The 13921-nt window shown below is 41.0% G+C and overlaps 2 protein-coding genes across 5 annotated transcripts in view; both read left to right on the forward strand.

Moving 5' to 3' along the window:
• Nucleotides 1–1322: 1322 nt before the first annotated feature.
• LOC117532892 (E3 ubiquitin/ISG15 ligase TRIM25-like) lies at nt 1323–8604 on the forward strand. Its single transcript, XM_034196483.1, has 4 exons — nt 1323–2333; nt 3136–3275; nt 4984–5151; nt 6860–8604. Exons 1-4 carry the CDS (start codon nt 1722–1724, stop codon nt 7566–7568), a joined length of 1629 nt encoding a protein of 542 aa, XP_034052374.1. The 5' UTR covers nt 1323–1721; the 3' UTR covers nt 7569–8604.
• A 45-nt stretch (nt 8605–8649) lies between these two features.
• chchd6a (coiled-coil-helix-coiled-coil-helix domain containing 6a) overlaps nt 8650–13921 on the forward strand; it is a 108004-nt gene continuing 102732 nt past the window's right edge. For all 4 annotated transcript variants that reach the window (XR_004566952.1, XR_004566953.1, XM_034196484.1 and 1 more), the window contains exons 1-3: nt 8650–8844; nt 10725–10827; nt 13084–13276. Coding sequence is in view for 2 of the 4 variants with exons in the window: in XM_034196484.1 (XP_034052375.1) it covers nt 8761–8844; nt 10725–10827; nt 13084–13276 (380 nt within the window). In the remaining 2 variants the exon portion in view is untranslated. The remainder of the gene's footprint in view (nt 8845–10724; nt 10828–13083; nt 13277–13921) is intronic.

A 13921-nucleotide genomic window follows, 5' to 3' on the forward strand; every position in this document is an offset into this window, starting at 1 on the left:
AAATAGAACAACAACATTCTGTTGTATGTTGTCCTGAAACATAATCTTCCTGTCCAGAATAATGCACTTGAATGCATCAAAGCTTTGTGATTGGCCGGCGTGACCCCATGTGTCGGGGCGTGGCTGGTGGGCATTGGGCAGTATTTCGCTGACGTTGTCCGTGTCAACAGGAGTGACAGTCCGCACACACACAAGACCGCAATTATGGCAGAAGCAAAAAAGCCCAACATAGGCCTATATAATTTTCACTCCGAGTGGGAGGATGATTATTTTTGTATCTATTCCAATTCAAAGTCCATCTGTCTCATCTGCAATGCGAGCGTGGCTTTATCGAAGAAGGGTAATTTAGGAGCGGCATTTCAAAACAGTGCACAAACGCTACGAGACGGAATTCCCTCCTAATTCTGCCCTACGCTCCAAAAGGAGAGGGGCCTGAAAGGACAGCTAAATGCACAGCAGTCCATTTTCACCAGGCCCAACAACAAGAGCAAGGCTGCTACCATAGCACCTTATCGTGTCAGTCACGTTCTTGCGAAACACATGAAGTCTTTCAAAGACGGCGAAGTTGTGAAAGAAGCATTCCTGGAGGCTGCCGACACGCTTTTGGGGGACAGTAAAAAATAACAGTAGCATTTCAACAGGTTTTTGATATAATAAAAACTCAAGTTAGATACCGTTATTAATCAGCTGTAAGTTTTAGTTTGTTTGAACTTATTCATTATAATTATTGTACACAATGGTATAAGAATGCAAACATTCAGATCTGTTCTGTTTAAATTGATTATAGTCTATTATCAATTCAGGTTAAGAAACTAGTGTTGCTTGCATCCTATTTTAAAGGTATTTCTTTTTATACTCTACTAAAATGCAACAAAAAAAGGGTTTGATTCTATTAATTTTGTCTTTTTTTATTGCACTTTGGCAGCAGATTCCTGTGTAGCTTCAGATCTGAGTTGTCTTATTAGTAAGCCTAATTTATACTTTTGTAGCAACACTAATTTTATATAATGGCAAAGAAAGGGTTCAGAGTCTTTTCTTTTTTTCCTGTGTCATATGTGGCAGCACTGTTCAATGTTTCTTGAAAACATTACCCACTGTAGTATGTGACATGTGAATGAACTCCAACTCTGTATCAACAACAATTGTGTAACTTCAGTTAAATACTTGTATGTGTGTAGATTAGAAAGAGGTAAGATAAAGGATCTGCAGTATTTTATGAAGTATTCATCGTACAAAGGTCAGTTTTATACAAGTAGAAGTGTATATTTACCTGGTATTAGGCTGTCAGTAATGGCTATGCCTCTCTATTTGGACTGGTAGATCTCGGCAGACTGGCAACTTTAAAAGTAGCTCTCGGTTCAAAAAAGGTTGGGCACCCCTGCTCTATGGTTTCATGGGAAGATAGTTCTTGGCACTTTAATTACTTTGCATGAGTCACGTGAAGCGTTTGTTTTACCATCAACAGCCACCCCTATGCTGGTGGGAATTTCAGGTAACAAAGACAGCAGGGCATCATTGAAAGGAATGCTGTACTGCACACATTGTGGATACACCTCCTGCTATTCTGGTAAACTGTTATTGCCTGCTGACTTCCTTGTTTGCTCTGTATACTGCCTGTTGTCACTGTAGACTCACTGGGTGGAAAGCAGAAACAAAGTAAAGAAGATAGTCTCATGACAAGAGGTGGAGGTGGGGTTGGACAGAAATAAGAGACGGAAACCATGTCTTTGTCCAAGCCAGAGGAGCAGCTAGCCTACGAGCTAAGCTGCCCCATCTGCCTTCAGCTCTTCTCCGATCCCTTGGTTCTCCCCTGTGGACACAACTACTGCCAATCCTGTATCGGAAAGAGCATCGTCATCAAGGACCAAACACCTCCACGGTGTCCAGAGTGCCGCGAGGAGTACCAAGGGTTTGAATCCCTGCAGAGGAACTTCAAACTCTGCAGCATCATCGAGGGTTACCGAGCCACCGCTCCACAGCTGGACTGGCAGCCTGATACTGTCGGGGGGGAGGTTTTCTGCGACCACTGCATAGACGAGCGGTTGGCAGCCGTGAAGACGTGCCTGCAGTGCGAGGTGTCGCTGTGTTCCAGACACCTTCAGAGGCACAACGAGAAGGAGGCGTTCAGGGCCCACGCCATGGTGGAGCCCCTGAAGGAGCTGGGGATGAAGGCCTGTGCCACTCACCGGCGTCCCTTTGAGTATTTTTGCTCCAACGACATGACCTTGATGTGCAGCACGTGCTTCATAGAGGGACACCACTACGACCACGATGTTCTCACCTTCAGCGCTGCAGAGCAGGAGATGAGGGCGGCGCTGGAGAGCCGCAGCAAGGTAGTGCTTTCATTTATGTTTACTAAAGGAGAGATATTTGTTCCTTTTTTTATCGTAGCATCAGTCTTGCAAACACTGAGAAAACTGGGACTTTGGGACAGAGTAAAACACAGGGTAAAGTCAAATACATTTACCCTAAATGTGTTCTTTTACGATCACATTTTTGATCTAGAAAGTACTTAGGCCTATTGTATGTAAATTGTAGAAACAATGGGTTGGTAATCCAGCGATTCTTTTTGGTAATAAAGTGAAGATCAACTGAACGTGGGAACATGTGAAGTTTGTCACACACATTTGACAAACATGAACAAAAACGTTTCTGATAATAAATGAATATTGAATTGACTGTGCTTATATCAAACTGTTCTTTTTTAAATAAATTCCTGTTTTTCCTTTAATAGACACTTCACGTTTGGCCTCATGCATGAAATGTTTTCTGTTCCTTGCCTTGCCTTGCCTTGAACAATAAATTGCTACCAAACGGAGAACAATAGAGATTGCACAATGAAACGAGACATCGGAGGTTTGAATAAAGTGGCTAGCGGCCATCTGGCTCACTCCCATGGCGCATTACAGTAGAATGATAAGAATGCAAAAGTTGTCCGGCTGACGAGAAACACCCAATGACTTCTGACAGGGTTGACTTGAGTTTTCCGTTCCAGATGACTTAATAATTAATAAGATCACGTCCAGGAAGAAGTGCAAAATCATCTCACCGAAATGTCACGTACACATGACTAGACATCTCTTTTTTCTTGCAATATGGAAAATACAAAGTGCTAAACAAGCAACATGTGTGCAGGTGGTTTCCTTCAGGCTGAAGATCACAGAGAGTGTCCTACAAAAGACAGCAGAGGAGCAAGGAGCGTCTGAAGCCATCGGAGACAAACTGGTGAACAAGGCGGTCGCCATCATGGACAGTATGGCTGCACTGGTGGACAGGTAACATACTGTAGTATTAAGTATAAGGAAAAACAGCCTTACATTTGTTCTTAATTGCTCCAAAGTCTTTAAATATTGACAAAGTGTCTTACAACTTCAACATTTTTAGATCACATGAAGGATCATACTTTTATTAAAAGTCAATGTCAGGATTTTTACAAGTGCGGGAAAAAAGTATTCTATATTAAACATTTTCTACATTGCATATGTGTGCATTTAACTAGTTTATTGATAATAATAATTAATAATAATTCCTTACATTTATTATAGCGCTTTATCAATGACTCAAAGCGCTTTACATATACACACATTACACATATATGATACATGCAATGGTCAGATACTGTGGACAATACCCACAGGAGCAAGTTCAGGTGAAGTGTCTTGCCCAAGGACACACCGGCTTTACAGACGCAGCAGCGGCGGGTTTCACCCCTTGATCTGATGATCATTGCACAGCGCACTGCGCCACACCGTCCATCTTCACACCTCGAAGACATCGAGGCGCTTTTACAGGTACACATTGGTATTATACATGTACTGTGGACAATACCCACAGGAGCAAATCCGGGTGAAGTGTCTTGCCCAAGGACACAACGGCTTGACACAGTGGCGGCAGGAGCGGGTTTCGAACTGGAGTTCCCCAGCACTCCCCCTTGATCTGATGATCGGATGCACAGACCACTGCGCCACCTGCCCAATACTTGATTGTATTTAGTTTCCGAGATAAAGCCTTGTTTTCATCATTCTATATTCTTTGGTCAAATGGGACTACTTTTTCTAAAAATATAATATTTGTTTAAAAATATATATTTTTCCTTCCCCTCACACCACAAACATGGAAGCCCACTGCCATCGCAATATGCAGGCAGTGGACAACCTGCGCTCGACCCCCCAATTACTCCGCCCCCGCCCGACGTTTGTAAAATAGCCGGACCCCCCAGGGGTCTCGGGGGTGTCCCCGGGGTTCTGGAAAAAACAAAGCCCCCCAGCGCCCCCCCCCCCCCCCCCCATTTTAGGGGCCAATTAACGCGTTATGCCCCGTACGGAATCAGAGCAGACTGGGCTCTGGTTTCAGACAGAGAGGGTGAAAAGAGTTGCTGCAGCACAGGCAGTAGGCTATGAGAACAATAAAGGGCTTTTTGAACATTAAAGCATGGAAACATGTCACAGTAGAGGCACAACATACAATAGGAACCTTAAAACCTTAAAAGGCCCTTTCAAATTAATATGAATTGAAACATATTTTCAAACACTGAAGCAGAAAAGTACAATAAAATAGTAAAACCACGCCTGCACTGTTACTAACAGGTTATATGATTAATGTGATAAGTCAGTCTGAGTACAATTGACAGAAGCAAATGTTCTTTCAGTCCTGAACAGTCACTTAATGCGATGGATCCAGTTTGTCAGCATTTTGAGACTGCCTGGAAACGTTGTCAAGTGTCATATGCTCTTTAAGATCACCTTTCAGCTTTCACTGTGAGACTGATTCCATTGAGTCAGTAATTTAAAGTTTCAACGATTAGAGAAAACCTAGAAACATTAAAACGTGCTGTCCTTGCACATAAACATACTGTTAAAAAAGGCTCTTCAAAGCTGAAGTAATACACACAATGCCATAATATGAGTAGTATATAGTCTGGTGGGAATGATGATGTTCCCAGTTTACCATGATTTTGATGAACTGCCGCTGTGTTGTGTTCAGGTACAGGGAGCGCCTGCATGTGCTGCTGGAGGAGGAGAGGAGCCTGCGCAGACAGAGCTGGCAGTATGGACTCAATGCACTGGAGGAGCAGCAGCAGCAGTTAGTGGAGGTCCAGAGAAACGCTGAAGAGGTCCTCAGTGAGACAGACCCATGCGTCTTCATACACAGGTACACAAGAATATATTGCTAAAAAAAAAAAATGGAGAAAAAAAAGAAGTAATATATGAGTCCAAAATCATGTGAAATAAGTAGTTCCTAATAATATAGGAAAACATGTTTTCACTGATGAATTGACAGCATTTATATGTGTCTATTTACAAAGGTTCATACATGTGCCATTAAACTTGATTTCATTAACAATATAAGCTTTTCCTGAGAGAAAATTGAGAAAGAAAGTCTGATCTCAACATTACTCTTGTGTACTTAGAAAATAGGATAGTGATGCATTTCAGCCTCTAGTGGCCAGAATTAGTATTACAGTAACAAACACTTAAAAACTGTATCATAACAAAATAATATTTAATAGATTATCCATACAAAATGCACCACTTCTTAAGTCATAGGCACAGGAAAGAAAGAAAAGTCAATTGGATTTATAAATCAACATAATTTGTTTTCTTCCTCACTTGCCTCTCAGGGCTTCCAAATTGAGATTAGATAATGTTACATTTAAAAGTGTGCCGGATAACTACGTGAGCTCAGGGCCGGCCCTTGGCATAGGCAGTATAGGCGAATGCTAAGGGAACATCAATCAATGGGGGGCGCCGAAAATTGAAAGAAAAAAAAAAAGTTAGAATTTTTTTTTTTTTAAATGTATTTCATAACAACACAATTTCCCGATTTTGTATCAACAAAGTACATCTTATTATCTTATACTAACAGCACTACGCCTATATTGCGTACAGCGCCCATAAACTATGGTGCACCCCCCCCCAAATCAAGTTGAACCGCCCCAGCCCCAGTAAAAACCAGAGGTTAATGCGAAATAGTTCTTTTTTTTAAATAATGGTTTTAGTGTGCAATTATAGGTTTTAATTTTGTATTTGTGTTCATTTAAAATAAATCAAACTCCCAAAAAACGTATACAGCTTTTATTAACATTGAAATTTACTGTGTAAGCGGCCGCGGGGGGGGGGGGGGGGAGGGAGGGAGGGAGGGAGGAGAGCTCTCTCCTGAAAGACTGAGAGGCTCTGATAACTTCAGCTCAGTGAGGTAAAGGCACACCTTTATATGATCATTATAGTTAAAAAATAAGAGAATAGATTTTCATCTATTCTCTTATAGTATAAAATACTATATGACAGGAAAAAAAGTTGTTATTAATAAACAATAATACAGTTTAAAAGGGGAGTGATTTGTAAAATATCTATAAATTAAAAAAAATCTGCTTACAGTTCTGTTTCATATGGGTGTTGAGAGATGTATCCATAGATCTCTTAATGTTGCTCTCAAAGTGCACCAGATTGATGCTTTTAACTTCAATATTAAAAACAAATCTTCCCGGGGGAAGAGGAGGTTAGGTCCACCCCCACTTAAATCATGTTCAAATGGATAGGAAACTAAATACATTTGTACACATCTTGTGTCCATATCTTTCTGTTTTGGTGGTCATGCCACAACCGTGCATGCATGCGCGGGTCATAGTGAGTGTCTGCATTTTGGGGGGGGGGGGGGCGCCAGCAAAAATCTTGCCTAGGGCAGCCAATTGGTTAGGGCCGGCCCTGCGTGAGCTAGTAGCTATTACTACTTTGTATGAGTCTAGCAGATAAGTCCTCACATGTGTCTGCCTACATGAGTAAAGACATGTGATGCCAGAACCAAAGCATGTGAATAAAATGTAAAAATCCTCAACTGAGAGAACTCTTCTGCTCTCCAGATTCATGCAGATTGAGAATAAGCTGAAAGAGGTCTCCACAGGCAACTTTCCCTCCGTGGTCCCCTTGAAGGCTCCGCTGAACACCAAGCGTCTGCAGGCAGGCCTCAAAACCCAAGACTTCCGCTCCGAAATGATCCCCCTCCTGAACTCCCTCCATATCCTCCTGAACCCCCTGGACCTCACCTTCAACCTCTGCACCGCCCACCAGAACCTGATAGTGTCCAATGATCTGCGCACGGTCAAGTACAGCCCCAGCAAGCAGTCGTACGCAGAGCACCCAGAGCGTTTTACAAGCGCACCCCAGATTCTGTGCAGCCAGGGGTTCTCCAGTGGGGAGCACATATGGGTGGTGGAAGTGGGGCCCGGCAGCATGTGGTCCATGGGCGTGTGTTACAAGAGCATCCTTCGCCGTGGTGACCACAGCCGCCTGGGACACAACTCTGTTTCCTGGCGGCTTCAGTGGAAAAACAACAAGCTGACGGTGTGCCAGTCCTCCTGCAACGTGGCTCTGGGGGAAATTACCAATCACCCGCTCAGGATTGAGATAGCACTGGACTATGAGGCTGGGACTTTAATATTCCATAACACCAAAGGGCACAGGGAGCACCTGCACACCTTCAGGGTTGTGTTCAAGGAGCCCGTTTACCCAGCGTTCAGTATCCATTCAAACACACAAGAGTCCTGGATCACACTGCACAGTGGGATGTAAACATAACTTCTGTTGTTTGCTTTTTTACATGCTTAGAATTGATTTGGGTGTTAACATCAGCATTGTTTTGTATTTGTACTGCTCCCTGTCAAATGTCTAATAAAATACATGTTTAACAAATGCCATATTTGTAAGGAATCAATCCTAAATAGTGCATTTATGTGTCAAAAGTAAGAAAAAAATTACCTCAGTCAGACATTAGCTTGTTGTTGTGCAGGCCTTTTTGTTAAATCCCTACATTTGTCTTCCATAAATACAAAACAATGCTTTATAATGCCATGCTTTTATACAAAACCACTGTCCTACAGTACTGTAACATTCAATCATAAGAAAGTTGTTTACAAAACATGTTTTGTTAATGATAAGGGTGATTTTTGTCGAGTACATTAATGTTTTTCATACATGAATTTGCTTTGTGGGATTTTATTTGTTTTGTTTTTTGTCATTTTCTTAAATTTCAATTTGTAGTGTGTCTATGAAGTTACCTTCATTTCTTTTGAATTGTGTGTTATCTGTCTGTGATCTTTATTTCCTGTAAACATTGATGTGCGTGGACACCAACCTTTAGGATGAATATGAGACACATATTTGTGTTTATGCAACAAATAAACTCTTGTGATAATGTCTGTGCATCAACATCTATATGTATGTAGGCCTATGTCTGTATGGTATAGTATGCAATATGATTGGCTCTTGACAGTTCGATTAAATTCAAACAGCTTTATTAGCATGGCCATATTGACATACAGTATTGTCAATGATCTGTACAGTTGCAACATCCATGCACAAATACACATTTGAAACGTACTGCTTAATTCATAAATATAACCTGAAGTGCATTCATTCAAGAGTTTTAGTCACTGAAATAAAGTTTAGTGTAATGCATCTGGGTTGCCAGGTTGGGCTGTTAAACGGTAATTTAGAGTATTTTAACCGTTTAAACTTTAATTTAACAAACCTATCATAATGATTTGTATTAATAACATACCCTTTTCCAGTCGCTGGCTCAGTTTTATTATTAAAAAAAAAGAAAAAATGATGCTCCGTGTTTCATGCGTCTTTGAAAGGGGGATGGTGTAAATTGAACCTGGCAACCTGCATTTAATCTGTCACACATTTTGTCATTGGGCAGGACAACATCAATTCATGTTAGTAACAATATTCTACGCAAGGTCACCTAACAGCAGAAGGTATGGGCTCAGGAGAGAGTACGACCCGGAAAGTGTCTTTCGGTGTCGATGATGAGGACCGAGTCAGGATTCTTCGTGGTGTCAAGGTAACGCGAATCAAGCTAACGTTTGATAAACCATGCTAACATTACTTTAATCTGACGGCTAGCGCTAACTAGCCGTTAGCTGTTGTTGCACAGCAAATTAAGTTATTTGTTCATTCTGAGTTTAATATACGTTAGGTATACAACCATTAAAGCGACTGCTGATATGAGGAGGATGTATAGGGATGGAGGGGCTGGGGCAGGTTGATGTATGACCTTAAACAACCCTTTTTTCCTTACACCAAACGTATATCGTACTATGCCTCAGTTTACGTTGTATCCTGTTTATCGGCAACATAAGACACTCTGGCATATTACCAGGACCATCTAGGAACCTTCAGGCTCTTTTTGTCAATTCGGCATATACATTACCCATCCAGAAGCAGTTCATTAGTATACATTTTACATTTGTATAATTCCCAAGCAGCTGTCAGCGTTTGCTACCAGCGCTAAATACGTTTAGGTAGAAACTAAGCGAACAAATCGTTAATGCTTGCCTATATTCCGTCGAATTTTTTAAATATAATTACACAATAGAGACATTGCTAAATCAAAAAGAGATTAAAAATAGTGTTGTAGTAGCTTATTGTTCATAACGTAGGTTATGTTTTAAATTGGGATATTTCGAATGAGGTTTGGCGTGCTGCTCTGCCACTGACACTGCTGCCTTCCAGTGCAACTGAAAATGTCGGAATCTTAGCTTACTCTATTATTAGACCATTTCCCCCCTTACATCCTCCCCTTCTCACAGGTAAGATTATTTTATGTTATTTTAGGGGTTTCCCAGAGTTATTTTCAAAATTCTATATTTTTTCTTACCAAAACGATTATAGTTTTTTCCAGTTGAACTTTTGTTTTACTGAAAACGACGTGCAACTTTTGGGCTTCTTTCAAAAATAAAGATATTAAGCCACAGGCATGCAAACTCAAGAAGGGCACACATACCTGTAGCGCAGTGTTTCTCAAACTTTTTCATACCAAGGACCACTTAACCAATACAAAAATACTCGCGGACCACCTAACTCCACAAATATCCAAAAACACATTGTTTTTTATAAATCGCCTGAAAATGGTACAAACAAGTGGCAACATGTGTGATGAAGGTGTTGTGCTGGGCTATATCATGCAATCGAAAGTGAAACTTAAGCTCACTCCATTGCGGAGATATTCCCGCGAGAGTGCGGAAAACTTTAATTAATTAATTAATTTCAAATGTGAAATGTTACCAATATACTCACGGACCACTAGGGGGCGCTCACGGACCACCAGTGGTCCGTGGACCACACTTTGAGAAGCACTGCAGTGTAGCGTGACCGAAGCCATAGCAATTTCTTGCTTTCTAAAAGGTCTATTGGAATTTGTAGGTGTAGTGTCCTAATTTCCTATAAGTTTGAAGGCACCGTCTCATTCACTGTAGCTATACTGAAATGCAACCTAGTCGAGTTCTACAGCTACTGTAATATAAAAGAAACACCTATGAAACTCAATAAAGTTAGAGCTTTATAGTTGTGTTAGTAACATAAATCATAATAATAGTTAAAATATTTGTAAAACATGGAAAGAACGAGTTTTGCTGATAATCCTATTTTTACCAGTTTTGCATGCACATTCAAATCCAGTGAGTCATAGGTACAGTGAGTCAGTGCTGCCTACTGTGGTTTTTAAAGAAACAAACCATTTCCTTGGACGGACACACACATTCAAATGTAAAGTACAGCTGCAGCTTTTATGCTAATTTGCAGGTTTATATTTTATGCCAAAAGTGTTGCCAAAGTTACTCTACTTCCCAATGTTTGCACAAAGTTGGGCAATCCTGTGTTGTTGATTTTCTGTCTTTATTCATCTTTGATTTTTTTAAATGCATGGCTTCGATCTCTCCCTAGCTGTCAGAAGATGTTCTCCAGAGGATGAGAGGAGTAGCCAACATCGCTCCAGACCGCCCAACCTCACCAGCCTCACCAACCTCAAGCCCTCAGAAAGACACAGGTACTGTATCATGCACCTTGCAGCGTTTCATTAGAGATATAGACATTTAAAGTGACATGCTTACCAGGTGAATGTCACTGCACATGTGCACAGTTGATATCCTGAGAAAGCAATACAATACCTGTAGCCTTACCTCTCAATATTCATATACGAAATAGGTCATACTGTATAGGTTGGTTTACTAGTACACTAATCCAGTGGCGTAGCCAGGATTTATTGTATGGGTGGGCCTGGAGAAATGTAGGTGGGCCAGGGGGAGACTTATTAAGCGTGGGGTCTGAGCTGAAACTTCATTAATGATTTTAATGATTTTTTTAATGCACTAATTGAACATAAGCATAAACTAACAGTGAAAACAAAAACATAGGCACGGCGACCTCAGAATGTGTGTAAAACTGATATCCACATGACTAGGGATGGGTATCGTTAAGGTTTTAACGGTAGGCCTACTACTACTTTTATCGATACCGCTTATCGATTCGGTGCTTTAACGGATTTTTATCGTTTTTTTTGAGAAAAAAACAAGGTTAACTAAACAAATTGTGAACAAAACTAACATTGCTTTTTATTTCAATTTAAAAAAAACAACAATGTATTAAATAACCTGATGACAGAACTGTAAACAGAATAGCTGAAACTTTAACACAATAAATAACTCAGTTACCTCTAATCATTAGCCCATGTTTGTATCATTGAGTTAACTCTGTGTGTTGCTGCTAGCATACATAACACCTGACGTGGAAACGTTACTCGTGGATGGAGCTACAGAGCTACTAGAAAGACAGTCGAACCCGGTGCATTCCTCCGTCTGAATGTGGTGCACTTTTGATAAATGTTTAGACAAATTGCTCGTGCGCCCTTACATGCTAAACTCTTATTGCACTTTTGGTAACGAGCATCGAGACGGGTAAAGTTTAACCACACCTCGGAGCGCGTTCTCTCCGCCATCTCCTCCGTGTGTGTGTGTTGCTGCATGTAGCAGCTGCGTGTGTGTAAACTGTCCCGCCCCCTCGCACACAGAAACAGAGTTGGCGACACTAAAACTGCAATATAATGTTTGTGTAGCAATAATACATATGACAGATATTTTTTACATGTCTCTCTCCAGTACCAACCGATAAGGTCGGAGCTTAATGGTACCACGGTCTTTAATAATTCAGCCCTGGGGCCCGTTTAATACCGGGGCTCGGTACCCATCCCTACACATGACTGGCTCGGCGGCCACAGGTTGTTTATCCTTGACAGTCGCACAGTGGGCACACACTGAGAGAGTCTTTTCATATTCAGCAAATGTGTACACGCTTCACTGCAGACCTCAAGAAGAAATAAGACTTTAAGTCACTCACGGCAAAACTTACTTTACTTACTAATTTACTCACGTTAAAAAAATGCACTCCTTGTTCTATTGTCATGAAGTTGGAATCTAACTATATCCAGAATAAGTTTGATTGGATCCAGGCTAGAAACATGTTTATTTCTGCTGTAAAGTTGGGCATTTTAACATGGGGGTCTATGGGAATTGCTCCTTTCCGCATCCATCCCCTGTTGGCCACTAGAAGAACTGCAGTTTGTGGCACTTCCTTCTGAGCTTCCCGGCTCTGCGCTATAACGCGCTGATTGGATGTGGGTGGGCCCAGGCCCACCCACATGCACGCCACTGCACTAATCTGTTAACATTACCAGCTCCTTCAACTTTTCCTTACTGTTGATTCCTAACCTACATTTCTCCCGCTGTGGGATGAATATATTTGAACTTTATTTCTCGTAATGGAATAATGTTTTCTTTTTAATATTACAACTTTTTCTGTATCAAATATTTTCATTGTATATATATTACAACTTTATTCTCAAAATCTTGGAGAACACTTACGTGGCAATTTATTTAAATCTGCATAATATGTGAACTTGAGCAGGAATCTTGCTCAAACACATGAGCTATTAAAATATGAGGTTTATTATTAAAATCTATTTATTTATTTAATAGAATAGCCATTAGCTGATTCATACATTAATTATAGGTCTAGATGTGTGGTCACTTAGCTGGAATATCATACATATTTAAAAGCATTATAGGGTGCCTGAGAGCTTTACTGCATTATATCACATTTTTGTATATCTTCAATTGTGATCTTGTGCCTGCGTTTTGTGTTTCCCTTTTAATAAGACATTTCCACCATACAATTATGAAGAAAAGGCAGGAATGAGTAAATAAACGGACTGTTTAATGCTTACATTTTACCCCTGTTCTTTGTCCAGGTGCCTCTCGCAGCGCTAGCTCAAGCCCCCCTCCCCAGCAGAGCCCCAAGAAGCAGGCCCAGCCCGGCTCCCAGCCCGGCCCCCAGCCCGGCCCCCAGCCCAGCCCCCAGCCCGGCCCCCAGCCCGGCCCCCAGCCCAGCCCCCAGCCCAGCAGTAGCAAACCTGCCTCCTACGCTAAGGAAGAGCAGAAAAGGTAAACGGTTGACAAGCATTCATTATTTCTTTGTATTCATAGTGACTAATGCTGCATCTTTAATCGTCTATAGAAAATGTAAAGCTCGTCGGTTGGCCACTGGCTGCCTATCCTTGTGCCAACTTTAAAGGGCACGCATAAAAACAAAACAAAACCCTGGTATGTGTTAAGCCCCCAACAGTGCCTCTTTTCTGCTCTGAAATCATAAAAAGGACTCTAGCTGATAAACTACTTAAAGCTTCGTGTTTCACAACTATGCTGCATTATCAGACATCAGAGATATGAGTTGGCTCGTACTTTCTCAGCGTCAATATGCAGACTGTTATGAAAGCCTGTTATCAATGGCAACTAAAATTCACCTATGAAGCCACGAGTATTGTACAAAGAAAACATTCAATTTGTACCTTCCCCTCACTAAGCTGCTTATTCCATGTTCCCTTTGTGTGAGTGCTCATTGCTATATAAATGGATGCCTGTACATACGGCAAATGTAAAGTCGTGTCATTGTTCCCTCATTATAGCTAAGGAAATTAAAGATTAAGTTACATTTTAGTAAAATGGCTGTCAATATCTTAAAACTGGGATAACACAGATTGGTGTTTTTTTAAATTACATTTTATAAACAGTGAAAATCAGTTAGTGAAT

This window comes from Gymnodraco acuticeps, unplaced genomic scaffold (assembly GCF_902827175.1).
Source record: "Gymnodraco acuticeps unplaced genomic scaffold, fGymAcu1.1, whole genome shotgun sequence".
In the NCBI taxonomy this organism is placed as follows: domain Eukaryota; kingdom Metazoa; phylum Chordata; class Actinopteri; order Perciformes; family Bathydraconidae; genus Gymnodraco; species Gymnodraco acuticeps.

Coding starts and splice junctions, on each gene's coding strand:
- LOC117532892 (XM_034196483.1), top strand. CDS start 1,722: ATGTCTTTGTCCAAGCCAGAGGAGCAGCTAGCCTACGAGCTAAGCTGC. Junction 3,276..4,983: donor ATGGCTGCACTGGTGGACAG/GTAACATACTGT, acceptor TGTTGTGTTCAG/GTACAGGGAGCGCCTGCATG. Junction 5,152..6,859: donor CCATGCGTCTTCATACACAG/GTACACAAGAAT, acceptor TCTGCTCTCCAG/ATTCATGCAGATTGAGAATA.